The 27,990-nt window shown below is 44.3% G+C and overlaps 4 protein-coding genes across 12 annotated transcripts; 2 read left to right on the top strand and 2 right to left on the bottom strand.

The window, feature by feature from the left end:
• Positions 1-3,613: 3,613 nt before the first annotated feature.
• On the top strand, positions 3,614-12,135 carry CENATAC (centrosomal AT-AC splicing factor). Its single transcript, XM_074302346.1, has 11 exons — positions 3,614-3,865; positions 7,005-7,168; positions 7,668-7,766; positions 10,372-10,438; positions 10,533-10,595; positions 11,011-11,075; positions 11,260-11,359; positions 11,445-11,475; positions 11,624-11,716; positions 11,786-11,918; positions 11,996-12,135. The coding sequence occupies exons 1-11, from the start codon at positions 3,746-3,748 to the stop codon at positions 12,024-12,026; spliced, it is 966 nt and encodes a 321-aa protein (XP_074158447.1). The 5' UTR covers positions 3,614-3,745; the 3' UTR covers positions 12,027-12,135.
• Positions 12,121-16,288, bottom strand: RPS25 (ribosomal protein S25). Its single transcript, XM_074302350.1, has 5 exons — positions 16,155-16,288; positions 15,815-15,910; positions 14,874-15,057; positions 12,260-12,355; positions 12,121-12,172 (listed from the first exon to the last, which is right to left on the bottom strand). The coding sequence occupies exons 1-4, from the start codon at positions 16,155-16,157 to the stop codon at positions 12,264-12,266; spliced, it is 375 nt and encodes a 124-aa protein (XP_074158451.1). The 5' UTR covers positions 16,158-16,288; the 3' UTR covers positions 12,121-12,172; positions 12,260-12,263.
• A 362-nt stretch (positions 16,289-16,650) lies between these two features.
• TRAPPC4 (trafficking protein particle complex subunit 4) lies at positions 16,651-19,305 on the top strand. Its single transcript, XM_074302347.1, has 5 exons — positions 16,651-16,903; positions 17,350-17,524; positions 17,693-17,796; positions 18,602-18,728; positions 18,961-19,305. Exons 1-5 carry the CDS (start codon positions 16,729-16,731, stop codon positions 19,037-19,039), a joined length of 660 nt encoding a protein of 219 aa, XP_074158448.1. The 5' UTR covers positions 16,651-16,728; the 3' UTR covers positions 19,040-19,305.
• Positions 19,306-20,377: 1,072 nt separating this feature from the next.
• On the bottom strand, positions 20,378-27,987 carry SLC37A4 (solute carrier family 37 member 4). Of its 9 annotated transcripts, XM_074302330.1 has the most exons (12): positions 27,867-27,962; positions 27,595-27,701; positions 26,919-27,047; positions 26,123-26,484; positions 24,330-24,562; positions 23,691-23,934; positions 22,810-22,968; positions 22,447-22,532; positions 21,786-21,899; positions 21,558-21,623; positions 21,162-21,300; positions 20,378-21,047 (listed from the first exon to the last, which is right to left on the bottom strand). In XM_074302330.1, exons 4-12 carry the CDS (start codon positions 26,268-26,270, stop codon positions 20,881-20,883), a joined length of 1,356 nt encoding a protein of 451 aa, XP_074158431.1. In that variant the 5' UTR covers positions 26,271-26,484; positions 26,919-27,047; positions 27,595-27,701; positions 27,867-27,962; the 3' UTR covers positions 20,378-20,880. The 9 variants fall into 9 exon arrangements, with proteins under 9 accessions (XP_074158431.1, XP_074158432.1, XP_074158434.1 ...); XM_074302331.1 differs by lacking the exon at positions 26,919-27,047; XM_074302333.1 differs by lacking the exons at positions 27,595-27,701; positions 27,867-27,962 and adding an exon at positions 27,317-27,446 and having other exon boundaries at positions 26,824-27,014.
• Positions 27,988-27,990: the final 3 nt, after the last annotated feature.

Genomic DNA, 27,990 nt, shown 5'->3' on the forward strand with positions numbered 1-27,990 from the left:
CTGATGGACTTGGCTCTTTCCAACAATTAGGTGATTCAGGCCAATTCCAATAGACTTGTAATAGAGAGAGCCATCTGCATGAGTTCCCTTTTCTCCCCTCTTCCTCATCTCATGTAACTCAGATGCTTTCTACCACTCTTTTCTCCTTCACCCCTATCTACATGAAAAAAATGGCTTTACTTCTTACCAAAACTAACCCCTCTATCTATACAAGCGATCCCATTCCATCCCATATCCTCCCCCTTTATCATTTCCACACAATCATTTATCTTCAGTCTCTCCCTCTCTATTGACTCCTTCCCTGTTGCCCACAAATACATCCATATTTCTGCCATCCTCAAAAAACTCTCTTGATCCTTCCATTTTTGCTAATTATCATCATGTATCTCTTCCACATTCTTTCCTCTTATTCCTCAGCCCCTTACAATATCCAGTCTCATTATTCCATTGAAACTGCTCTCTCCAGCGTTTCCAGTGATCTCTTAGTTGCCAGATCCAGCAATCTTTTCTCAATCTTCATTCTTCTCAACTTGTCTGCAGCTTTTGTCACTATGGGTCATTCATTCTCTTCTCGTTCCTTTTTTTCTTTAACTTGTTGGGACACTACTCTCTCCTGATTCTTCTACTAGTATACCCACTCCATCTCAGTCTCCTTTGCTGGATCTTCACCTCACTAGGAATGTTTCCCCCCTGCTCCTTGAAGGCAGGGAAAGATTTTTTTGTTTGTGTCTTTATCTCTCTCCAGAGTCTAGCATAATGCTTCTGGCACATAGTAGACAGCCCATAAATGTTTGCTGGCTTGAATTAAGCACTGTCAGTAATTAGAATAAACACCAGGGGTCAAACAGATGAGATGAATGTGCTCCCAAGAGTTTGATTTGAGTCCTAGCTTTGCTCCATACAGTTGTATGATCTTGGGAAATTTACTGAAGCTTTATTTCCTCATCATATTTTACATTAATACAGTATTTTAAGGGTTTAAAAAAAAAAAAAAAAAAGGATTTCCTTCCAACAGTTCTTTGAGATAGGCCATGTAAGTTCTGTTTTCCCATTTTACAGATGAGAAAAGTGAGGCTAGAAGAGTAAAGTTCTGTGTCAGAGCTGGAATTTAAACTTAGGTCCCTCCTGACTTAAAGGTTAATGTGTTCTATACTACCCCGTGTATTTTTCCTCATCTATAAAATTAAGCTTAGGTAGTATTGTGGTGTGCATAGCTGTCATTTGACGATAAAATTAAGACAACCTCTAGCTCTAATATCCTGTGATCCAGTAATTTAGCTATCACAAAATCACATAATCGGGGAGACAACTTTTGTATATATATATACACCTGAGAGTATTCATTAAGATTCACAAATCCCATTACCACTGTGACCCCACAGCTGATTCCTGTTGTAGGATTAGGGAAATGACTACAGGTTAAGAGATATCTTCTGAAACATCAAGGAACCCTGAGGGAAAGCTAAAACGCTAAGTAAGGGCTAGGTAAATCAAATCATCCCCTCCCCCAACAACTGGACCTCCATCTCTCCTGAGACCCTGAGCCCAGAACCCCAGTAGCTTTGGGAATAGCAATGTTTTCAGCGCAGTGCCCGCAGACATCATCCGGGAAAGCAAGTCCTGTGCAGATGCAGTCTGGCCACTGCTGCTGTAGCTGCCTCAGCTATAATTACCCAAAAAAGAAAGTTCTTGGTATAGCAACAAAACGTTCAACATAATTGATATGATTTTATCAGTGGAAATAGCTTTAAAGAAAAAGCATTATCATCTTCACCTGAAGGACCATGTAAACTTTCCATCCAACTTGAAGCTGAAACTTTCCATGCATGGTCTTCCCCACTGGAATGTGAGCTTGAGTTCATTTTTCTATTCCCCAGGCTTTAGCACAGTGCTTTACACATAGTCAATGTTTAATAAATGCTTTATTCATTCATTCACCTGTCTATCAAGGGATAAAAGGAAATTTTTGATCTCTGGAAGATGATGACAAAATTAACTATTAGGTGTGCAAGAAAGATGGTGTCATGCAAAAAAAAAAAAAATCTTGCCAAATGCTTAAACTTGTGGTATATTTGGAGCAGCTAGGTGGCGCAGTGCATAGAGCACCAGCCTTGAATTCAGGAGGACCCGAGTTTAAATCTAGTCTCAGGCACTTAACATTTCCTAGCTGTGTGACCCTGGGCAAGTCACTTAACCCCAGCCTCAAAAAAGGAAAAAATAAAATAAACTTGTGGTATATTAATTTAATGGAATATTGCTGGATTATGCATAATAAATAATGACTAATGAATACAGAAAAACATGGGAAGTCACGTCAGGAGGTATTACAGCTTGGGACTTGGTGTCAGGAAGACCTAAGTTCAAGATACCTTGGGCGAATCACTTAAAAATAAAATAAAATAAAAAACCTTCTAGCTTCAGTTTCCCCAACTGTAAACGATATATATAGTATATATGAAAAGCACTTATAATTATTATTATATGATTCGTGTAAAGTGAAGTATGCAGAATCACGATATCTAATACTGAGGCTAGCATTTATATAGTTTCTCGTAACGCTTCCAAAGCACTGTACACATTCACTGGATCCTCACAAGTGCTGGGAAGTAGACATTATCCGCTTTATTTTATAGAAGAGGAAACTGAGTCAGGCCTAAGTTAAGCACCTAGCTCAGTGTCCCTAAGCTCGTCCTGAAGGGGCGTGTGAACTCCAGGCTTCCGGACTGGATGTTTTGCGACTCGTTTTGGAACGGCAAAATTTAGCACGTAGCCGGCCTTATCTATACATGTTTAATAAATGTTTATTGATCGCTGCGCCACTCAGCGGGCAGAAAAGCAATAGACGCGATGACTGCAAGAAGATCAAAGAATAGGGCAATGGAAACTGAAGCCTGCAAAATTCTATAACGGCCACGCTCGACCTCACCGAAGGGCTGTAAGGAAGCAGCTTCAGTTCTTGGACGGGCAGCTTGTGGTATATTAAGGGACAAAAAGGAATTAGCAGGAGGAAGGCGCCAGAATAAACTAAGAGGGACCGGGGAAAGTGAGGTTTTAGGTGGGGCTTCAAGGGGGGCAGTGAGCAGAGAAGCTACCCTTCCCCTCCGATTCCTCTAACATTTTTCATATTTCCTTTGCTGCTTCTACTTTCTTTGTGCAGAGGCAGTTTCGTGCGGAGCGTGGGACTTGGGAACTTTCGTTCTGTACGAGCCCGGGTAATCCATGAGACGTCTACACATGTCTCTGGAGAACGAAGCGCTAGAGTCAGTGACCTCCGAAATCCCCTGCAGATCCGGGCCCTTTGTCAGCCCCTCCCCCGCTACGGCTCGGGTGTTCTTCAGCACCTCCCAAAGTACACTACGTATACTCATTAGTATAAAAGGCGTTTCCCAAGCGCCCCTGAGGGGTGCAGGAGGAGCAGCCCAGGGCTACACTCTAAAGGCCTAGGCTTTCGAATCCTCTGACTACGAGCAGGACTTTAGAACACGTCATTTCCTCCCACCAGGTCCCGGTTTTTCGCTTCGGTAAGAGAGGAGGGGATCCAACTCGATTCGGATTGGATAGAAATTGTCCCCGCCTCTCCTCGAAGACTCGGGGAGCGCGTCCGCGCACCCGCAGTAGGAGGAAGGCTGCGCAGTCCGCTCCGCCGGAAGGGGTGGGGACGCGACAGAGTCGGAGGTCGCGGGGCGTGGCCTCATAGGCGACGACGGCTGCGGAGGCGCCCGGAGGGAGAGCGGTAGTAAGAGCAATGGCGCCAGCGCATCGCTGCCCGCTGTGCCGCCAGAGCTTTTTCTCCGGCCGCGGACACGTCTATAGCCATAAACACCAGCGACAGCTGAAGGCGGCTCTGGAGCGGTTGCTGCCCCAGGTCAGGCCGCGCGCCGGGGATTTGGGGGCGGGGGAGGTGCGGAAGAGTCGGGACCCGGTTCGGGGGTGTCTGGGCGGATGAACTTGAGGGGAAGATAAGGAGCTTCTAAGGTATTCTGGACGAGGAGGTGGGGAGAAGTTAGGGATTTTGTAAAAGTGAGCATTTAAGGGCAAAAAATGACGAGGAGCTCGGATGCTGGGATGTCGGGATAGGAAGCTGAACTGTCAGGAGAGTCCAAAGGAAAGCGGGGTGAAGAAACTGAGGAAGAATGAGGTTATAAAAATTCGGTGAACTCCAGGAACTTTAGACTTTTAAAAAACTTAATCAGAGAAAAGAGAATGACTGCTCCTTTGGCTGAATGGATGGGTGATGGAGAACCTGTCAAGTTCTCATTTTGCTGATCTTCTCTGCTAAAGAGAAACATTGTTTGTTGTGTTTTACTAGAACAGACATGCAAGAAAACGGCTAATAGGTTTTCAGGAACCTAGTTAAGTAAGAAAGCAACTGAGCCATTGGGCCCACGGAAGCATCCTAAGGAATTGTGACTGCAAGTCCCAGTCAGAGCTTTTAATGTGGTATAGAAGACGAGAGAAGCATTTCAAAACGGAACAACAAATGTCTTTGAGTTTTTTCTTTTAGTTCGCAAATTATATACCAGTGAATAATACTCACTTAAATTGCCCCCATAATTCTAGAATGAAATGACATGAGATATAAAAATATATATATTTTCCCCTCTGCTGAGGCAGTTGGAGTTAAGTGACTTGCCCAGGGTCACTCAATTAGGAAGTGTTAAATGTCTGGGGTCATATTTGAACTCAGGTCCTCCTGACTTAAGGGCTGGCACTTTATCTGCTGTGCTACCTAGCTGCCCCCATTATATGTGTTATTAACCGATATTGGTCAGCTTTGAAATGACAGATAATAGGCAACAGGGAAAACATGATCCTACAAGAGATAATTGGCATTGACAAAACATCAATCACAAATTCTCTGGAACAGCAGATTATGCCAAAACTAGTTAAGGACCACTAAATTTGAAACCCAGAACACCTGTAAAGAGTTAAAGGGGACTGTACCATTAAGGGGTGGGTAGGTTCTCCTAAAGCCCCCACAGCTGTGAATCATAACCCACTTGAAATAATTGCAAATCAGCCTTTACTAGATGTTGCTTGTGAACTGAGAATCTGCTCATTAGAATTAGATTCCCCAGTAGCCACTAGCAGGTACCTCAATGTAACACAATCTAATTTACATTTTTGACAGAATTACTAAGCTGGTAGATGAGGAAAATAAAAATTAACCTAACTTTTAGCAAAATGTCATGGCATTCTTGTGAAGAAGGAGAAATATGGTCAAGGTGTTGTTTGTCCTACATCCTCAAAGAGGACAGTGGTGGTGATGCTATGACTTTCATTTGAATTAAAGTAAGGGAGGGCTGTGAAAAATCATCAGCCTCACTCTCCTGTCTAGAGCCATCTAGGTCCAGTGATAAAATGTACTAGAGATAGTCCTAAACGCAATAGGAGAACTTGGCCTTTTTAAGCTAAGATCTTTAACTGGTCTCAGTTTGACTAAGGCCCTACTTACACAATGATTAAGGCTAAGTAAAAAAGCAGAAAATAGCTGCTTTTACCTTAGTTTAAAAAAAAAAATATATATATATGTATATATAAGTGTGTATATATATATATATATGTATATATAAGTGTATATATATATATATATATATATATATATATGTATGTATATATAAGTGTATATATACATATATATGTATAGGTATAGGTACATGTATATACACACAGATAGATAGACCAACCCAGGGTTTCTTCCCAGAACAAACAATTGCTATTTGCATTCATTTTAAGTCAGGGCCCAGACAGTGATTCAATAGGCTTAACCTAAAGCCTACTGTTGATCAATCAATGAGAACCAGAGTGACTTGGGGTATGGTCCTTAAGACAGAAATATAACTAGTAAATCCCAAGATATGTTAGAAGTGTTCAGTTATCAAAATTTACATTCCTTTGGGCAAAGCACCTGCAAGTAAGGATATGATACTTTTTTTTTTTTTTTTTTTTTTTTTTACCCCTTCCCTTCTCTCTGTCCACATAGAATCATAGTGACTGTAAGCAGATGACAATACAGGGGATAGGACTCTCTATTGTGCATTTTTACTCTGTGCTATTTAATGTTTTCCTCAGTGACTTTAAATAGATAAATAGTATACTAACTAAATTTGCAGGTATGCCATCACTAAGGAGAGAAGGTCATCTTGTTGGATGACAGAATAAGGATCCAAAAAGATTTGAATAGACTAGAACATTGGGCTCAGTCTAATAAGGTGAAATTTAATGGGGACAAATGAATTAAAGAAATATTTGTATATTTGGGTTCAATAAATCAACTTCTAGAAGATGAAAAGTCATGTTTATATGAATTTGAACTACAAGCTCAATATGAGTCAAAATTTTGTTTTACTTAATTCAATCTTTCAATGATTTGAAAGAAAAATGGTGTCCAAAACAAAGGTTATGAGTACCATACTATACCATTTCCTAATCAGATGCCATCTAAATTATTGTGCTCAGTTCTGGGCAGCACATATTAGGAGGAATTTTGATAAACTAGAGAACCTCCAGAGGAGGGCTCAGAGAGATAACCATATGAGGATCATTTGAATGAATCAGTCATATTTAACCTGGGAAAAGTGAAGGTTTAAGAGAGATCTGATTGCTAACTTCAAGCATTTAAAGAGATTTCATAATAGAAGAGGGATTTGATTTATACTGAGTCTAAGATGACAGAACTAGGAATAATGAATGGCAGTTAGATTGAGTCAGATTTAGGATTGATCAAAGAAAAGCTGCAGTTGGAGCTGTTCAAAAATTGGAATGGTTTTGTCTTGAGATATAACAAGATCTTCAGTAGATCTTGACGGCTACTTTTCAGGATTCAGAATAGTTTTATTGACTGTTATAGATTGAACTACATGGCTTGTAGATGTCATTCTGTGAAAGTAAAGAATTTGAAGCAATTAAAGGGAGTAGTCAGGGGCTGGTCATTGAATTGAAGGATGAAAAAAAAGATTGACTATGAATTCTCTCCAGTCAAAGAGACTTCTCTTCTTTCCCAGGTGGAGGCTGCCCGAAAAGCAGTTCGTACTGTCCAAGTGGAGCGCTATTCCCCTGAGCATGACCAATGCTGCTGGTGTCTGTGCTGTGGCTGTGAGGTTCAGAAGCATCTGAGCCACGGAAACATGACAGTGCTGCATGGAGGTCTGCTGGAACATCTGGCCTGGTATGGATAAAGCCTTGAGAAAGGAGAGCAGGGAGACGCACCTTCACTAAGGGTGGAACATTATGTGTGAAGACATTTAATGTCATTGAGCACTGCTCTTCCGGTACTAGAGGGGAAATTAGCCTGAAGTCCTGCAGTGTGACTGGAGGAGTGATTTTCCAGGATGATTATAGCTTTGGCTTCTCCATCCTTCCCCCTTAGAAAGAAAGGCCTAGCAATAAAATTCAGATAACATATAAAGGACTGTATTAGGGCCTTATCAGAGGTAAAGCACTCATCTTTCTTTTTTGTTAAGAATCTATGAAGTTGAAAATGATATGTATAATAATTAGCAATCTATCAATTAGGCAGCTTTGCTCAACTGATTTCTAGAAATGTATTTTATGGAAGGTTGATTGGAAGAATGTGTCTTGAAAAATGTATTCTTCCCTTTTTTCCTCCATCCCTCAAAAAAGGGAAGAATCCTGAATCATTTTATTTCCATTCTTTTCATCCACAGTCCAGACCACAGGAAAGCAACCAACAAATTTTGGTGGGAGAATAAGGCAGATATCTTGCTAAAAGAAAAGTTTCTAGTCTCCCAGCAAGATTATACCCGGTAAGTCATTGGTTTTAAAGATGAATGAGTGGGGAAGAAAACAACAAATCCATGACATGGGTGGCCTTGCTATAGTAGAAAGAATATTGACGCCAATATAGAGTCATACATAGCAAACTGGAAAATATGGCAAAAGTCAGAAATAATCAATGTTGGAAGAACTCCAGAAAGACTAATATGCTATTGGTGGATTGATTTAAATCTAGGAAACAATTTGGAATTATGGTGGAAAAATAATTGGATTGTTCATACCCTTTGATGCCTCAAAACTCCCACTGTTAGACAATATCCCAAGAATGTTTCCACAAGTCACCAAGTATTCATAGCAGAATTTTTTGGGGTAGCAAAAACTGGCAACACAGTAGCTACCTTTTGATTAGTGAATAGCTGTGAATAAATTATGGCATATAAATGTCATGGAGAGCGTTACTGCACCTTAAAAAATGAAGAATATAAGGAATTCAGAGAAAAAAAGAAAAGACTTGTATCAACTGATGTAAAATGAAGTAAGCAGAAACATAGAAACAGTATTGATATTCAAAATAACTATAATTATATATAATGGCTAATATTTTTTTTATCAATACTATTTTATTTTTCTAGTTACATATAGTTTTTAGCATTTGTTTTTGCAAGATTTTGAGTTCCAAATTTTTCCTTCCTACTCTGCAAGTAATTTGAAAAGCTTATACATATACAGTAATTTAATGTTGTGAAAGAAAAATAGAACAAAAGTGAAAAAGCAGGAAAAAAAAGTGCCCCATTCAGGTTCCATAGTTCCGTTCTCTTGTTCCTCTTTCTCTTTTTATATTTATATATATAAATTTTACATCGGTGGCTAATATGAGAGTTCTTACTGTTCACTGCTACTACAATGCAAAATAACTCATTTTGACTCTGAAAATTAGGAAATGCATTCCATTGGGGGTGAAGGAAAGTCCATTGGATAAGGTGGTATTATATATATTATTAGATTGAGTAATTCTTTTAATTTGTCTCACTTTCTGTAAATTACTCACATTTAATAAAATGCAACAATAAAAGTTTTTAAAAGCCTACTGGGCTGGGTTGGAGTCCACAGATTTGAATTCTTTTCCATAATTTCTATTATTTCCATGATCAAGGTTATGCTTTCAAGAAAGTGAAAACCTTGATGAGTCTCACCAAGATGCACTACATTTTGTCTAACCTTCAAGAAAGACAAAGCTGGCTGAGTCCAGTGAGACTCATCATTTAGGTTAGCCATCAGAAAATGACATTTTTTTGGCTACAGTGAAGCTACTTTGTGAAGACCATCAACTAAAGCATTGAAGAGTTAGTTACCTACATCAAAGGAAGGAGTACCCAAATTTGAAGCACTAAATTACTACACTCACTTCAGTAATGAGATGACTAGCCTAATGCAGTTCAGTTGGATATTTACCAAGCATTTTTATCATTCACAGTAGCATGAATAAAAAAGTTTGATATATTCCCAAAATAATGAAAACACATAAGAAAAAATATAAAACATGCTGATTTTTAAAAATGAATTTTCATAAAGATCACATTTTTCCTTCCTATCCCTCACTGAGAAAAAAAACCCAAACTAGTTATATACATGCTGTTGACACACAAAAATCAAACTGGATGGTATTGGCCATATGTGTTCAGCTGTTTTAAATCTGTTACCTCTTTATCAGGTCGTAGGTGACTATCGTTTTTCATCCTAAATTGAATAAAATCAAGTGCAAATATGAATGATACTAATGATGCTGTGATGTATCCTCCAGAAATAGGAGAGGACAACTAGGTGGTGCAGTGGAGAGAACACCAGCCCAGAAGTCAGAATTTGAGTTAAAATTTAGCCTCAGCCACTTACCACTTATTAGCTTTGTGACCCTGGGCAAGTCACTTAACCCCAATTGCCTCAGGAAAAAAAGAAAAAAATAAGAGGCTATTCATAGTAGGGAGGAAGCAGGCCTGTTGCCGGATTCTTAGTAAATGGGACTTGAGTGCCCCTCAACTTAGCTTAAGAAGTCATGCCTTGGCATTCTTGGGCAGCTGAGGTGAAAAGCACCACTCTTAAAATGGGCTATCTGAGTGTAGTCAGATCAGCCATGAGCATGGAAAAGGGGAAAATAATCAAGGAATCTTTTATCACACTCAAAAATTTTTAGCAAGTTTTCATTTAGTCTTAATTGTACAATGAAATACATACTACCAGCTGGGGATAGTCTGTACATACCACAAAAAAGGTGGAAATGCTAGCCTCAAATTAATTTTTTTCTTCCCTGTTGACTAAATAACAAACTGGTAGAAAATGGAAAATTGAAAACCAGTCTCTTCCTCATTCTCTCCCATTTCTGTGAAGTGGCCCAAATTTGTGGGATTTTTAAAAAGTGACTGTAGATGTCAGTATAGTGGCTGGAATTTAAAACTCTTGGGTTTAGTTTGAAAAAGTGTGCAGTTGGGGGAAAAGATTACATAGGGAAGGAAAGGTTAAGAAGTATCAAGTTTGAAGAATGTACCAAGTAGGCATTTGAGAAGATGTGTAAACTGGTTAAGGAAAGGAGTGAGTGACCAGAATGACTGGTTCCCCCAACCTTTTAATTTTTCTTTCTAGATTCAAGAAATCCATGGTAAAGGCCCTGGACTCCTATGAAGAAAAAGAGGATGAAATGATTAAAAAGGTAAGTTATTGGTGACATGATAGGAACTAGAGCTTCCTATGTATGCCCTGGACAGTATCTTAATCTTCCCTGCACCTCTACAATGTCCCTATAGATGGCAGCCCAGATTCGAGAGGTGGAACGCAGCCGCCAGGAGGTCGTACAGTCTGTCTTAGAGGTTGGTTTCCAACCGAGGCTCCAGAGCAGTATCCACCATGGCTGGTCTCTGAATTGCTTTGAGCTCCCCAGCACTTCACCTACTGGCTGTTCTTGAGAACACACCGACTTTTGTTCTGCTTGGAACCCTACAACTGAAGGCACCTTGGCTTACCAGGGTGTCAGACTGGCTAGGATAGTGGTGATTGGCAGAGGGGGCATTTATGCTTTCACTGTTCCCTAAGCAGGGAGGGTCATTTAAACTTGCCAACTTCTAAAGCATGGTTGAAATTACTGGGGCAGGGAGGGATTCTACATATTGGGCAGCAAAGTTCAGCTGCCAATCTGTATTTTGGGCATTGGTTTGAGAGGTGGGTAGAGCATTGCAGGCAGGCATAAAATTCTAGACACATTTATTTTTCCTGAATCAAACTCAGCCTCAGGCAGTGCCAGACCCAGAAGAGGGCTGTTCATCGCCTTGTATCTGGAAAGGAACAAACAGGTAAGAACACCAGAAATGGGAGTCCTAAAACCTCTGAATAAAAAGGTCCCATGCCCCAGAAGGTGATTAGGCTGGTTATGATAGTAATTCCTACATATGTGCAAATGGGCATCTCTGTGAGATGAGACCAAGTCCCATTTCTGTGTGCCTCAATCTCCAGGTTCTCTCCGGTTTTCTTTTGCAGCATAACCTCCAGCTCACAACAGCTCTCCTTCAACCCACTACCTGCTCCAGAACTGAACTGGATGGAGGCTACACAGTCCCTAACTTTCATTGGACATCAGGTAAAGTGGAAATATAAAATCTTGTTATTCAGAAAATGGACTTTTCTTTCCTCCATCTAAATATTTCTCATATTTCTAATCTTAGGATATACCTGAAGTTGGCAATGTTCATTCAGGTAAGAAGTGTTGATTCTGATTCTTGATCTCATTAATAGGGAACACACCTCTCATAAAAAAAAGTTGTGCTTTTATAATTAGCTGGGCTAAAAGATGATACCCTTACTGTTTCCAACTGAGTGCTTTTATCTCTTTATTCTTATTTAGGGGCTACTCCACCCTGGCTGTTGCAGGATGATGAAGAGTCCCACAACTCAGCAGACCAGATTGGACCTTCCTATGAAGAATTCCTCAAAGAAAGTGAGTTAAAGGAATGGGATTGATTTTTCTTAATTACTCTTTTAATGCTGTAACAATGTGCCTTTGCAGAAGAGAAACAGAAATTGAGAAGACTACCCGCAGATCGAGTAGGGGCCAATTTTGACCACAGCTCCAATACAGGTGCAGGCTGGCTGCCTTCCTTTGGAAGAGTGTGGAACAATGGGAGACGATGGCAATCTCGGTAAGAAAGAGCAGACTACTTACTAGTGTTTTGTTTTTAAACCTGATCTCAAACTTATCAAACTTTTTTCTTTCCAGGCATCAATTCAAAGCAGAAACAAAGCAGTAACCAATCAAGCAAATGTGGCAAACTACATAAAACTTATTGATACTGTAAATAAAATTTTTTAGTAAAGAGTCAAAACTACAAGAAAACACAGCTCTTAAGTTTTTGAAAACGTTTTATTCTTGGAAATGTACACAAAAACGTCGAACCTGCCAAGGAAAAAAAAAATTAAATAAATATTTAGGTAATCACCTTTCAAGTCACTCTTAAATAAATGGGCCTAATATTCCCCTTACCATTTCACGCATCTTCAGCAGCTGGAGCATCTCCACCCTTGGTGTTCCTAGTATATATCACTTGTGCTCTGTGCTTGGAAACCAGCTTAATCAGACCTATAGAGAACAATATAAGATTTAGTAATTTTCCCCAGGTAATTCTAGTCTCCCTCCTTATCCCCACCCAAAATTAAGAAGCCACATGTGAATGGGGACCCTAATAAAAGCCCTAAAGAAAAACAGACAAGTTCCTGGATAGATTTTTTTAAATCTTAAGTCCTTCATAGTAGAGTAATTCTAATTAAAGGGAGCTTTTGAAAAAGAAACTGACATTCAAAAATAGGATAAATATTAGCCACTGCTCCCAATAGAACATTTTCATTCAGGCCCACTTGGGGGGAAACAAACAAAAAAAGGTTCAAGCATGTTGGGAACATTTTCCTTTTACTTTTCTGACCTACTTCCTTTCTGCTGAATAGTAAGCCACATTATTTAAAGTTACCTCATTTCATCTTCCCATTATCCTTTCTTCAGATAAGGAAACTGAAGCAGAATTTAAATGGGACGTTGTCTAGGAACATTGTAGTCTGGACTTGAGCTCAGGTTTTCTTGAGTCTAGGTCTAGTTTTCTGTGTGTGTGTGTAAAATGCCCTTTTACTTACTAAAATCACAAATTAAAAGCTGAAAGGGGTTCAACAAAGACTGCCATGCACTGAAAACAGTACAGAGAATGCATGCAAGGGAAGTAAAAATTGTAGACAGACAAGTACATGTAAAAATGTATGTAGCATATATACAGAACATAATTGAACAAAGTAGTTAAATACAAATATGGAGAAGCTGGTTTTGGAATTGCATCTTATAGATTAAAACTGATGGGAGAATAAATTGCCCAGGACAGCCGAGATTATAATAGAGGATATAGAAGAAAAAACAGACTAATTTGACTAGATCAGAAGTCAGGAAGGGGAGATAACTTTTAAAACCTAGGAAAGATGTTGGTGGTTTAAAAAAAATAGGGGACTTGGAAGTGAGGATTTTAGGAGAGATGAACTGAGTTTGAAATGTATCTAGAAATGAGCAATTTTGTTCCATTTCCTCATAATGGGTCAAAAAAGTTAAAAGAGGTCTCAAGTAGGATTTTACTTTACTAAATGCCCTGATTCTTAAAGAGTCTATGTTATTTCCATGGTATGAGTTTCATATTTGCAGTGATTATTAATGTCATCCTAGCACATCTACATATATGAAAATATCACCTCATCTATTCTTTTGGCTAACTTAATTACTCTACACTTCCCCACATAATTGCTGATTATTCTACCAACCAATCTCATGCTTACCTTTTCTCTCACTCCGTTCCTACTTCTAAGCCCTGCACTTAAGCTCCTGCAAAAGTTTAATCTTCCTGACCGGAATCCTCTCCAATCATCCTTTTCAAATTTTCATACTATGACCTTTAATCTCCCCAATGCAGTACTGAATGCATAAATCCTTGCCTGGCAATCAAGGCCTTCCCAGTTCTCACCTCCACCCTCTACCTTTGTTTCCATTGCCCAATCCTTATACACCCACCCACCTAAATTGTTCAAGGAAATAAACCTAAATCCCATCTTACATGAAAAAATCCGGGACTCTCCCCTTAAGACTATCTACCACGTGTCAAATTTCTCAAAGCATTTTGCCCGTCTTTTACTATCATCCCATATCTTAATTATATACCTCTATCTCCCCTCTTTAAAGCTGATTCTTTCACTTTCTTCATAACTTTAATACTTATCTGATACCAAGGCCTATCTATTGATATTATCTTTGTAACTTCTCTGAAATTCTCCTTTGATAGTGTCACCTCTCTCCCCTCTCCTGACACAATCACCAATATAGCACAGGCTTACCTGTCAACACTTACTCCACTCTAATCCATTCAGGTACTAAAAGGAGTTTGCCAATTTCAAAATCTGACCATATCACCACTCTACTCAATAAACTACCTATTGCCTCCAGATCAAATACAAAATGTTCTTACCTGGCAAACCTTTCATAAACCAACCCTGTTCCTACCCCCTCCTTATTCTTCTTCCTTCTCATGTATTCTTGTACCCAAGAACAATGGCCCTCCCCCCCATTTCTTTAAAAGATACTTTAATTTTCAGCTCTAATGCATTTTGTCTAGCTAACTCCCCTTTTCTAGAAGGCTCCCTACTCTGCTCCAATTATTGACACCTCTTTTAAGTCCTAACTAAAATCACAGGTTCTACAAGAAGCCTTTCCTAACTCCACTTAACTGCAGCACGTTCCTTCAATTAATTATTTCCTATATATCCTACATAGTTTGTTTTGTATATATCTGCTTGCACACTTTTCTATTAGATTATAACTTCCCTTGAAGGCAAGAGCCATCTTTTGCTTCTCTGTACCCCTAGCACCCAATCTAGTGTCCACAACATAATAAATGCTTAATTAAGTATTGAATGTCCCATACATAGTCAAACTTCTCAGAAGACAGTGAATAAGCCAATTTGATGAAGCAAGCTGAGCAAGTTATTCTGACACAGCTTTTCCATTAGATCTTCAGAATGATTCAAATAAGTCAGAATAGCTAACGCAAAATATCTGTAAGTTTCCCAGGTTTTACCTTTACTGAGCAGTTCCTGGAGGGCTGCCCGGGCTAGAGAACCCCTAATCTTCAGTCTTTCTGAGACTACTGCAGGGGTGATAAGTTTATAGTTGGGAACCTCCTTGCACAATTTGTCATATGTTGCTTTGTCAAACAGAACCAGATTGTTGAGCTTGTCTCGAACTTTTCCTTTGGACCACTTCTGCTCGAGAAAAAGGTAAGAAAGTTATTAAGAACAGTATCCTCCTTCCATTAAAGAAAAAGAAAACCACAGTAAGCTTTCAATTTCCCATTTCTTTTTCTACAAAGCCCTTTTTGCATATATTCTCATTTAAGCCTGAATATCCAGACACTTCCTCCAAAAAGCCATAAGGCAAATGTTAACTCTTCACAAAGACTCAAATTTAAATTGTGACTTTTCTAACATTTACAGTATTTGGACTTGAGTTAGCAGTTGTTCCCAATTCTTGCTTCAACAAAGCTTTGTTACAAGTTTTTATACTTAACCCCTACCCAAATATGAACCCTGCGAACAAATTTCCTAGACTTTCCAGGAAGACCTTTGTGGCTCGTAACTTATCCCAAATTGGCCAACTCAGTAAACATAAAAGTAGTTTATCAGTTACAAAAGACAGCGTCTCCCCTGTGCTTTACTTCGATAAAGCGAATCCATTTCATATATTCAAACACTCGCACAAACCACTGTATTTTCTGAGTAAATTCTATTCCGAATTATTACAAACGGCCTTAGAACTTTCCATCACACGGCTACGCTCTCCGAGGCCAAAGGGACCAAATCTAATCCCTCCTCTGAGAACTCAAAGAGAAACTGAGTCAAGATTACTTGGTTAAGTGGGGCCTGAAAAAGATTTCATGAGACCCCAACTGCGACAGGCCCCTCTCCCAGAGGCGAGAAACCGAGCACTGAACGTGTGCAGGGCCACTCCGACCGCCTTTACCTTCTTCTTAGCTTTGCCCCCAGACTTGTTCACTGGGTCCTTGTCCTTCTTGGCAGACTTGCCGGCATCTTTCTTCTTCTTATCGTCCTTGGGCGGCTACGGGGAGGCAACGAGGAAAGAAGACTCAGTGAGGCGGGGTAGCAGCCGGATCATCGGCACGCCGTCCGCAGGCCTCCCTTCCCCCGAGCACATGGGCCTGGGGAAAGCGCTCCAGGCCCCGGGCTGGACCCCGCCCGATCCCCACTCCCCAGCGGCCTCTACGTCTCAAATATCCCCTTCTCTTCCATTCTCTGTTCCCTCCCCACCTTCAACATCCCAAGCCCAAGTCCCAGGGTCTCACCATGGTGAGGCTTCAGGAGCGCCTGCTGCTACCGCCTCCAAGCTAAGATGTCCGACAGAAAGGAAGTAAGTGGTATGGGTGAGCGGTGAAACTCCGTCTGTCTCTAAGTGCTTCCGGGACTAAACCGAAGGAACTTAAACGGAGTGGACTACAATTCCCAGTAGACACTCACACTCTACAAGAGAAAGTTCAAGAGACGTGAACTACGACTCCCAAGATGCATTATATCTAACGCAACGCTAAACAGCCACTACTATGATAACGCTGGGGGAATCTGACGAAACTGCGCTTACGTCTCTATACCCTCTTCGAGGAACTCGAGGTTAAAAAACGATAAAAAGCTAACCTTGAACTTATTATTTAACCCTTGTGGGAACAATAAAATAGGGATTGGAGAAGCATCAGTAAATATGAGTTAGACAGTTTTTCCTCCCCCTATAACCTCCACAACACAGAATGGACTGGTCGAGGATCACGTGTTCCAGGTTTCCTGGGTGGAACAACCAGAGGGGGAGGGAGAGACTTTTAAGGACTAGAGTAGTGCTCGAAACCGGAAACAGTCGCTGATGGAGCAATGGCGATCTTCAGTGTTTATGTGGTGAACAAGGCTGGCGGCCTCATCTACCAACTGGACAACTACGCGCCTCGAGCCGAAGCTGAGAAAACCTTCAGCTACCCACTGGACCTGCTACTGAAGCTACACGACGAGCGCGTTCTCGTTGCCTTTGGCCAGCGGGATGGCATCCGGGGTGGGCGTGGAATTAGGCGCTGTCCTTTCGCGTGGGGGTGGGGCTGAGGAATGCTTTTCCTCATGAAGGGGCGGGGCTTTTGGAATCCTAGAATCTGATTTGTTCTCTTCCTAGGGGGAGGGCTCGAGAATCTCGGAATAGAAATTTTTTTTTTTAATTTTTTTAATTTTTTATTTTTCCTGAGGCTGGGGTTAAGTGACTTGCCCAGGGTCACACAGCTAGGAAGTGTTAAAATGTCTGAGATCAGATTTGAACTCAGGTCCTCCTGAATTCAAGGCTGGCTCTCTATCCACTGCGCCACCTAGCTGCCCCCTGGAAATAGAATTTTTTTGAGCCGAGGGGATGTCAGGGTTTTTAGGGCTCTGGGCTTGAGGCTCTTGGAGTCGGCATCGGTTCCTGAGGTGGGAGGACTACGAACCGGGATAACCCAACCCATACCTCCGCAGTGGGCCATGCGGTTCTTTCTATCAACGGTGTGGACGTGAATGGCAAGTATACTGCAGAAGGGAAGGAAGTGCTGGAGTACTTGGGCAACCCCACCAACTACCCCGTGTCCATCCGTTTTGGCCGGCCACGACTCACGTCCAACGAGAAGCTAATGCTGGCCTCCATGTTCCACTCGTGAGTTGCTTTCTCGCGTGGGGATGAAGGGTGGTTCATTTCCCGAAGGGGCCCGTAGACCTTTTAGCTCGGGAACACAATGGGGCTTCCCCCTCCCCCCGTCCTCCCACACCACACTTTTCACCAAAGCTGATCACGCAGGAGGCAACTAGACTTGTTTGCACACAGGCTGTTTGCCATAGGCTCGCAGCTGTCTCCCGAGTTGGGGAGTTCTGGCATCGAGATGCTTGAGACCGACACCTTCAAACTGCACTGCTTCCAGACGCTGACAGGTGCAGATCTCGGAAGGGGAAGGACCGGGGGGGCTGAGGCTGTAGGTGGGGCACTGATGTGGTAAGCAGGGTGGGGGTGCCTTTTTTCAACCAAGTGGATAAAACCAAGGTAATCAGATATTCTTTTCCCTTTGTACATTACCCAAATCACACCTTTAATCCGAGATTGACTTTCATATGTGGCTCGTATTGCCTCTTCAGGGAAAGTTAAGACAGCATAACTTGGTCTCTAAAAATGCTGCATTTAGATATCAAGTAGCTTTTATAACATGCCGTTTTTGAAGTCACATACCATTGTTTCCACTACTTAAATAAATTAGGTGACGTAGGGCTTCTCAGTGCTTTCCCATGTAGTCTAGTGTGAAGAGCATGGCCTTCCTTGTTCTGCACAAAAAAATCTTTGTGCCTTAAGGAAGTTACAAAGGTCTCTCCTGCTTTTATCTCATCTAAAAAATGTGTCTGCCCTAATTTCCTAGAAATTATAGCTATAAAAGACAGCGTCTCCTCTGCGCTTTATTTCGATAAAGCAACTCCATTTCATATATAGAAAAGTTATTAGTAATAAGATAAAATTAAAAAGTGCCTTGCAAACGTAAAGCTATACAAATGCAAGGCTGAAAAAGCCCTTAGAGATCGTCTAACCCAGCAACCTCTTTTCACAGGTGAGGAAATTAGAAGCCAAACAGCCAAAGGAAGTTGCCCAAGATCATATAGTTGATGGAAAACTAAGACCAGAAATACTAGGCTGGCTTTTTGGGGGTTTTCTATTGTATTGTGGACTATGTAACTTTCCTACAATTCACAGGTATCAAGTTTGTAGTACTGGCAGATCCTCGACAAGGTGGAATTGATTCTCTCCTTCGAAAGATCTATGAGATTTATTCAGACTTTGCCCTCAAGAATCCATTCTATTCTTTGGAGATGCCCATCAGGTAAGCTGCCCCTTCCCAACCCCTTTATAATTTAGTCAGTTTTGTTGAAAGGGCATCACCTCCACTTAAAGCAGATAGGGATAAATATCTTAAATATGACATGAAACTAAGTGAGCAATTTCTTGGAGGGAAATGCCCTCCCCTGAGGGTTTTTCTGCCTTTGGTAATTAAGTACTACTTTAAGTCACTATAATTCTTCATCTCTTACTTGTGCCTTCTTGGCCCAATCCAGGTGTGAGCTGTTTGACCAGAATCTGAAGCTAGCCCTGGAAGTGGCTGAGAAGGCTGGGACTTTTGGGCCAGGATCATAGGCCTGCCAGCAAAAACCAAAACTTGAGATGGACTCAGCTATTTTACTAGAATGGAGATCCAAATACCTATGTTAGAGTACATCAAGAAGAATGGACTCTGAGCAAGAGAAGATTATGTGGTACCTTTAAAAATCAACTGTTCAGTATGCTGTCTTCTTTTCCCTGTATATAATGTTCCTACCTCCTTAAAGTTGTACAGATCTATTTATGGAAGGAGTGAGACATGATTGAAAATGATATAATAAACATTCCTGTGAACCCTGGGGTACCTGGTTTCCAGCTTTGGGGCTTCTGAAAAGCATTAAAAGGCAAGACACACAGGAGAAATATAACAGGAGGGGGGAAATGGCATGATCCAGAGCAAAGAGCCCAAACTTAGTAACCTAAGACGTGTCTAATCCTGAATCTGGTACTACCTAGCTGCTTGACTTTGGGCTTGTCTTTAACTTCTAGATTACACTTTAGCTTCTTCATAGGCTCTTTTTGGAAGACAGTTAAAAAATCTGATCCAATACCACTACAACATTCAAGCAAAGGCTGGGTAACCATTTGTTGGGTATGAGATGGTAAGAAGATGAAGAAAACCCCTTACAAGTCACATTCTGTATGATTTTTTTGTGATCCGACCTAGCCTTCTCTTAAAGACCTCCACTGACAGAACTCCCTACTTTGCTATGGCCACCTGTTCCATATTTGAATAGTCCTAAAGATTAATTAATTAATTAATTAATTGTGCAGAACTGAAATCAGGACTTTAGGACCATGGAACATATAAAATGTTTTCTATGAAAATACCAATGTTTCATATATTTGACACTTAGAATTTTCTTTCACCCCTAAACCCTAAAGTTTCACGTGATCCTTAAGTAATAAATAGGATTTTCAATCTGTTTCCTTAAGTGTCTTTCCCAGAAATGTGATGCAATCCTAATTCCAGATGTGATCTGACCAGGGAAAATATAGTGGCACACTACAAATCATTAAGGGCAAACAGTAAGGAGACAGTTTGATCTAAAAAAAAAATAACAGAACGAGTTTCTGAACAAAGTCCTACTTCAGGGGGAAATTTAAAATGCTACTTTTCCTAGAGGTCATAGAGGGGTTATGAACATCAAATGAGGTAATAATGTTCAGGTATTCTGAAAAGTTACAAATGCTCTAGTGTATCTTAGGGGTAGGAGAACAAACTGAATGAACCACCAAGGTGTGGAGCTGTGGAGAAGGGAAAAGCTTCCCTTCTCCAGTGGTGCCAGAACAACCTACCCATTTTGGCAAAAGGTGAAAAAACAAACTGGATCAAGGTTCTCCCATCCTTTTTGAAATAAATTGCTGACAACATTTAGTATCAAATCTAAATTTTTTTTCCCTTCTGTTACAATGCTTGAGTTCACTCCCTATTCCAATACCACAGAGTATAAAAGGTGTCACTACCATCCCAAGTCCTCGACACTAGTGTCTGTGGGTGTTCTTGATCATAGTATGTGGGTCTGGCTCCGGCACTGACCAAACTGCTCTCCCTTCTGACCAGGGACTACCATGATACCAAAGAGAGAGGAGCAGAAGTGGGAAGCAGTTGGGCACAGGGAACCTAACCCTGACGCAGGCTCAGTTGTGTAACTGTTTGTTTTGGGCACAGGATGGAGCACTGCCATAGCCTGAGAACAAAGGTTATAATTTAAATAAATTGACAGGCGAAGGGTGTTGGGACCTAGAGCCCTTGTCTGTAATGATAACCCCAATGCCTACGTGAGGCAGAGGCAGAAAAGGGAAGCCAAAGGCTCAATGCCAGATGACGACCAGAGAGCACCCATGGGCACCAAACAATGCCCCCGAGCCCGCCCTCAGTCAGCTTTCTTCGGCAGCCGACCCATCTTGGTTCGGATGTTTCGGAGGAGGAAGAAGGCCACGGTACTGATGGCACATGTCACCTCTGCCACCCAGAAGGCAGTGCTCCAGCTGTAGTGCTTGGCAATGGTGCTGAAAGGTAACCCAGCCAGGAATCCACCCACTGTGAGAAGACATGGAAAAACCAAAATAAGCAGAGGCAACCAAAAAGGGCACCATCAGAGCGGAGCCCAGAACAGGTAGAAGAGGAGTTGCAGGGAATGGGCAAAGGACTTACCATTGGCCATTAGTCCCACAATGGCATGAGAAGTCCCGCACAAATTGGGAGGGGCACTCTCATTGGCAATGACCCCAAATAGGGCAATGGGACCATAGGAGGAGAAACCAAAGATGGCACCCAGCACCAGGATCCAGAGCTGCAAGAAAAATAGCATTTATGACCAGAGAACAGACACCACCATGAGAAGGGAGAGGAAGAAGGAAAGGATGCCCGGGGAGGAGAGATAGCAAGATAACCCAAGGGTACTAGGACAAGATAGGTACCAACCCAAGTGCCCAGAGAAGGTACATGGCTCAGTGACATGAGTGAGAGCAATACCAAGAGAGTGCATCAGCCAAGGCGGGGGACAAGGGGACCCAGGGAAGGTGGCAAGCAGGCAGATAGATGAGACACCTCATGCTCCGTGAAGCCCGTGAGCTCAGCCAGAGGATGTAGAGCTGGTGTCCAGAAGGCAGCATCCTAGAGCGTTAAAGACAAGGGAGGAAACCCGAGACCTAAGATAACTCAAAGGAAGAGGGAAAATGAGACAGCAATAGAATGTTGAGGGAAACAGAAATGGAGTGAAGGAAAGCTAAGAGTCCAGGCGGCCAAATGTGTCCTGCTCTGGACAGTCCCTCTTACCTTAGGGGAGTCACTAGTGACTGTGACACGGAAGAGGTACATGGATCCCACCATCCCAGCCATCATGAAGAGCAACAGTCCATGGCGTGGGTTGCCATACACTGACAGCCCCGCCTGCACAAAGTCAAGAGCATTGTTACGCTTCTGGAGAAAGGCAGAGAACCTCCCCCTGTGGACTCTGACACAGCAGGGCTTCTGAGGCCAGAGGGAACAGGGCTTTGGCAATGCCACCCACAGGGCTAAGTCTTGGCCCCATACCTGCCGGGGGCCCTGGACTCTTCATCGTCTTGGGGCCAAACTCCACCACTCCCCCACTCTGCTTCCATCATAGAGCACGTGCCCAGTAGCTGCTACAGCCCAGCCCCTCCTCGTCCACATACTCTCCTTCCTAGAAGTATAGCAGCACCCATAGCCAAGAAGAAAGAAAGGTCTTTTTCTGCCTACCATGTCTCCAAGGGCTTTCATTTCCATTCCCCTAAAAAGGGGAATAGCTACTCCAAAACACTATTCTACCTGGTGTCTCTGGGTTCCTGTGCCCACTCAAAGCTCAGGAATAAAAACTTCCACTCTTCCTATTCACCTGATATCTGTTAGCTGCTTAATCAATACTTTGCCGTTACACACTTCCACCAGTGCCCATTCTCCCTCTTTTCCCACTTACCTTTGCCATGGACCGGTCTGAGAGGTAGCCAGCAGCAATGCTACCCACAAGGCCCCCAATCTCCAGGGCACTCATATAGGAGCTGCCTGTAATGGAAAGAGAGGTGTGGGTGGCCTCAGGAAGCCACAGCCTTAAACCCAGGGGCAGAGCTGCTGCTCAGACCCATCTCTTGCCACTTCAGTCCAGGAACAAAGCCAAACTTCAAGGTACAGACTATAGCCATGTAGGGAAGTATGTGCCCCCAATCTAGTAACCTGTCTGCTGCACCCCAAGCCAATCCTCATGCCCGCTGCTCCAAGAGTTCCTGAACTTGTCCATTCCAAACCCCGAAACTCCCGGGTTTCGGCTAACAATTCCCCTTACCCACAAGGGCTGACTGTCCTTTTTCCTGGATGAGGAAGAACTGGCCCCAGTCAGTGCAGCAAGTTTTTACACCAAATACTACAAGGTAGCCAGTGGAAAGAACCCACAGGTATGGGGACAGCAGCAGTTCCTGAAGAGTACTCTCGTCATCCTGGGAGCCTACAGGAAGAAGCAGAAAAGGGGGTTGGGGAAGACCAGAACTTAGCCATTTGTCTCCCATCCCTGCCTCCTCCCAAGCCCCCAACACTCATTAACCAGCCACTGGAGCAAAGTCCAGCTGCATAGCCCAGGGGTCAGCCTGAAGGACATCCCCTCTCTACTAGCCACAGAGACCCTAACCAACATGATGCTATGAGAAGCTGCTGCCCAGGAGAAGGGGCAAAGGGTGAGGCAAACAGGGAGCCCAGGCAGCCATGGGCTTTCTAAGGGAAAGACACGGCTCCAGAGGATGCCCAGTGCAGGGAAGGGACAGAGAAAGGAGGGAGGCCAATTGGGCCTGGTTATGGCAAGTTCTTGCCTAGGGCTTGAGGAAGCAGGACTAGAGCTGAGAAGTCACAGAATTCACAGTTTTCACCATTCTTGTGGTATTTCACTGAAAGACTGCTTTGTCTTATCAATAGGACTGTTGTACTCTTAATGCTATTTCACTTGCCATCTCCTACAACTATGTCCTATGCTCCTGGAGGACTAAGACCCTGTTTTTATGGGAAGTTTTGTTTATAGCACACGCCTAGCATGGGACTGGACATTTGGTAGATACATATACACATATATACACCTGATTAACTTAATGAATGAGCAAGGGACTTAATGAAGGGCAAAAATATTCAAATAAAGGTGATGGGGGAGGACAGGGAGGTGGGGAGAGGTGGGGGGCTCACCCTTCTTGCCCTTTTTGGGGGTAGGGTCGAGGTTTTGTAGCCCAACATCTGCTGGCTCATTATGGATGAAGAGGAGGCAGAGGAAGGAGACGACCACGCACAGCGCCCCTGAAAGTGCCAAAGTGCTACGCCAGCTGTAGTTCTGTGCCAGGAGGGTCACCATGATGGGGCCCAGCCCTCCAGCCAGGTTCATGCTGGTTGACAAGATGGCCCACCAGGTGCCAAACTGGGATGGCTCGAACCACTGAGGGGCAGAATGTGGCAAAGTGGGTATCTGCCCTGTTCTCCAAAGTGGATGCTAAATCCCTCAAGGAGAGGTTTGGCATTCTACCCTACCACCACCATTTAGCATTAACTAAGGCCCTGGCATGGGGATGGGCTCAGGAGATTGAGTTACAAGCTAAAGTCAAGGAGGGAGGGAGCAAAAGTGGAAAGCCAAGATTATGGCTTCTTCCTGGCTATACTCAGACCCCAGGCTGTCACCCGATCCCCGCTGCCTCCCAAGTGCCCGAAATATCTTGATGAGCAATCTGAGCCAAGTTGAGTTCCTAAGAAATCAGCCCTGGAGCAAGATGGGGTACCCCTGATACCATGAGCATCTCTTGGGCCAGCTTAAATGTATGAGCCAATGATGTTTACCTTTCGAAGCACCTTCCCACAGGGAGGCCAGCCCAGCCCTTGCGCCAAACCATTAAGAAACCACAGGATGGCAAAGACAGACACTGTAGAGCTCCAGGAGAAGGCCACATTGACCAGCCCAACCAGCAGCAGCCCGGAGGAGAAAAGCCACCGGGCACTCATCTGGTCGGACAGCACCCCACTCACAAACTTGCTGATGGCGTACGCTGCTGATTGGCTGCTGGTGATGAGTCCTACAGGAAGGGTAGTGGGGTAGAGTCAGAAAGAGCAAGAGACAAGGGAGCACAGTGACTGGAACAATGCAAACGAAAAGATCACTGAAAGTGAAAAATCGTTAACAGTCTCAGAAAACAAGTAATGAAAACATCCCTCCCTCCCTTCTCTTGCTGGGAAATGGGAGACCATTAAAGAAGAATGTTGTATTCACTTAACATGGTCTGTGTTTTTGCTTAAACTTTACAGTAAGAGGTAGGATCCATTTCAAGTAAAAAAGAGAAGGAAAAAAGAAATATTTCCAGAAGGATAACAACAAAAAGTATCAGTAAAACTAATTTTTTAAAACAAGGGGATATAGGGATCAGTTAGAATGGGAAGTTTAAGGGCTGTAGGTCAGAGATCATGAAACTGAAAAGAATGTTGAATATACTTGTCTGACATGATTGGTGTTTTTGCTTAAACTTTACTGCAAGAGGAGGGTTTCATTTCGAGTTAAAAAGAGGGAAGAAAGGAAGGCATATTTCCAGAAATAATTAAAACCAAAATGTATCAGTAAAACTTATTTTTAAAAACAAGGTTGGGGGGGCAGTTAGAATGGCAAGTCAAAGGGCAGTAGGTCAGAGACCATGAGACTGAAGAATATGAGAGGCCTGCCCATTAAGGTAATTCAGTTCCCTTGCAAAGGGAACCACTGTCTCAAGGGTTCTGCCCACTGGGCCACAAATGGCAGCAAGTTAAAAACAATGCAAGCAAAATGTGGGCCTGTGATTGGTAGAAAGGAGAGAAAGAAGGTACCCCAGGGTAGATCTGCTGGTACCAGGGTCATAATTCTCACTCCTCTCTCCAATACAACTATCCTGCTCTCACCCCCTGCCATTCTCCCCAGCCCCCACCTCAGCACCAGCCCCAAGAAGACCCTTGACCTTTCCAGCCTCTGGGAATGTTCCAGCCCAGCTGTCAGGGAGAGGAGATGAGGGAAAGGGCTGTGAGGCAGAAGGGCTCTCCTTTCCTTCCAGCCCTGTCATCTGCCATCTCTTGACAGAAAGTACAGCCCTGACACTCCATTTCTAATGGCCCTGAGATCTGAGCCAGGGACCTTGTCAGTCCCAGAGAGTAGCCAGGGTGAAGCCGCATGGGGCCGATTGGGCCCACCTGATCCCGGACACGTACTCACACAAAACACAGCCCCTGCAGGCCATACACCCAGAGCTCTACCCATGGGGACGGTGCAGGGTATGGGAAAGAGACCAGGAAGCCGGAACCGAGGTCCTGACCCCTTACTAAGGGCATGGTCTTGGGTAGGTTGCTTCAATTGGAGGGTCTAGGGGTTCCACCTTGCCTTCATTTTGTAACCTCTCTGTATGCAAATATATCTGCTTCTACATCACCCATTGAATAAGCAGGGCTTTCCCCAAACAGCCATGGATCATACCACAACCTCCCCTCAACTTGTTCTTTTGCATAGATCTACCCCATAAACTACACTAAGCATATGATACATCCCCCGCCCCCAACCCACCCACCAAGACCCACCATCTCCCAAGGGCTTTGGGCCCCAGCCCTCCCAGAGTCCTCACCCAAGTCATCCTTGTCCAGAGAGATTTCTTCTACCAGGGAAGGCATGACAAAGGAGAAGGTCTTCCGATTGAAGTAATACAGGCTGTAGCCCCCAAACATGGCAAAAAAGATCACAGTTCGGTAATACCCATAGCTCTGGGCTGCCATGACGTCGGCCAGGAAGGAGCAGGGGACCCTGCCCTGCCCTCTGGGACTGCAGCCGCTCCGGGCAACACTAGCCTGCCTGCCGGCTCTCGGTCACACACAAACTGCTGAGTTGGGGCTTTCAGTCTGTCTCCGGTGCTGGGCTCCCCGGTTCCCTTTATAGCCACTGTCTGGGCAATCATTAAGCTCTGGGGCGGCTCCCTGGGAACCCAGTGTCCTGGAGGAAAAGGGAAAACAGTGGAGAAAGCGAAGAGAGGGGCCAGTGCTCTGCATGGCGCTCTGTGCTCCAAGGTGCTGGGGAGCCGCCTCTCCCCCCCACCGGGACCTCTTCCGTCTGCAGCCCTCCTGCTTGGGAATCCAGCTGTGATTAAAAGCACAGCCTAATTACCCTTGCCTGCCAGAGGACCCGGGGGAGCCTGTGAGTCCCAGGAAAGCGAGTGAGCAGGGTGTCCCCAGCTTCCCCCTCCCTCATGTGCTCCCCTCCCCCAGCGCTCACAGAAAGCCGCTGCCTCCGTGCCTCCGGACCCTCACCACTCTCCCACCGTCGCTTTCACACCTAAGCGCTAATCCGGGGAGCTCCCTGGGCAGCGGCCAGAAACGTGGAGGCCACACCGGGCCTGGGATCAACTGACTGAGCGCTTCCAGCCTAACCTGCGGGAGTCTGGAGCAAAGCACTTCTCTGCCGGGCTTCCTCGTCTTCCGTAAACGGGGGCAATAGTCCGGGCACTAACTGCCCACCCACGGCCGCTGTCAGGGAAGTGTCCACTAACTCTTACAACGCTGTATAGAAACAGCCGTTATTCCTCCACTTCCCACCGTCCTACTCATCTCTCCCCAAAGGTACCAGTGTCACTGCCGGGTTGGGGGGGGGGGGGAAGAGGGGCCAAATACTTTGGGGGGGAGGTAAGGAAGGACTCTCTGTCTCGATGGGGGGGAGGGGGCATAAAGGGTGACCGAGCGGTCTCAGTGCAGTCACGGGGCCGTGCACCAGCACACAACAGTGATGCCCTGGGCACCAGGATGGGGCAAGGGCCTCACCAAGCCCACACCTCCTCGGCTAGAACAACTGGCTCGTGAAGCAAAGGCACGGAGGAGGAGGAGGAGCCGGCCCTGTCCCCCGCCCGGGAAAGGCTGCCCCTCTGCCTCGCTGCTCACTGCCCGTCACCACGGATGCTGGGTAGGACGAGGGGCGGGAAGCCGGCGGAGGACGGCCGGGAGGAAGCAGCACGGCCGCATGGGCCGGGATCCTCACAGAGAACCAGGGGCGCCGGCGCGGCAGGGTGGAGGGATGGGGAGGGAAGGACACGTGCCGCAGGAAGGAGCACACCTGCCGAGGCCGGAGGGAGGGGCGGAGGGCGGAATAATTCCGGGAGAGGCAGGCGAAGTCGCAGCCCCCGTCCTTTTCCAGCACCGCACCTTCGGGAAGAAGGGGCTCTAGCGGCGGGAGCCCAAGGCCAGAGGAGAGGGTGGGGAGATGCGAGATGCAGAGCGTGCCTTCGCCCTGCTCGGCGCGGCAAACACGGCTCCCCGCCTGCTTGTCTCCCTCCTCCCCTCTCCCTCCTCCCTCCTGTCCCGTCTGGCTGGCAGCCCGCCTCCTACCTGCGCGAAGCCACTAGAAAATGGCAAGTAAGCATGCGGCGGCCAAGCCCGCCCGGAGCCGAACGCGCAGGCCGGGGGGGCGGGGCAGAGGTTCCGGCGCATACCCGGCGTTCTAACCCCGCCC

This window comes from Sminthopsis crassicaudata, chromosome 3 (genome assembly GCF_048593235.1).
Source record: "Sminthopsis crassicaudata isolate SCR6 chromosome 3, ASM4859323v1, whole genome shotgun sequence".
NCBI lineage: Eukaryota > Metazoa > Chordata > Mammalia > Dasyuromorphia > Dasyuridae > Sminthopsis > Sminthopsis crassicaudata.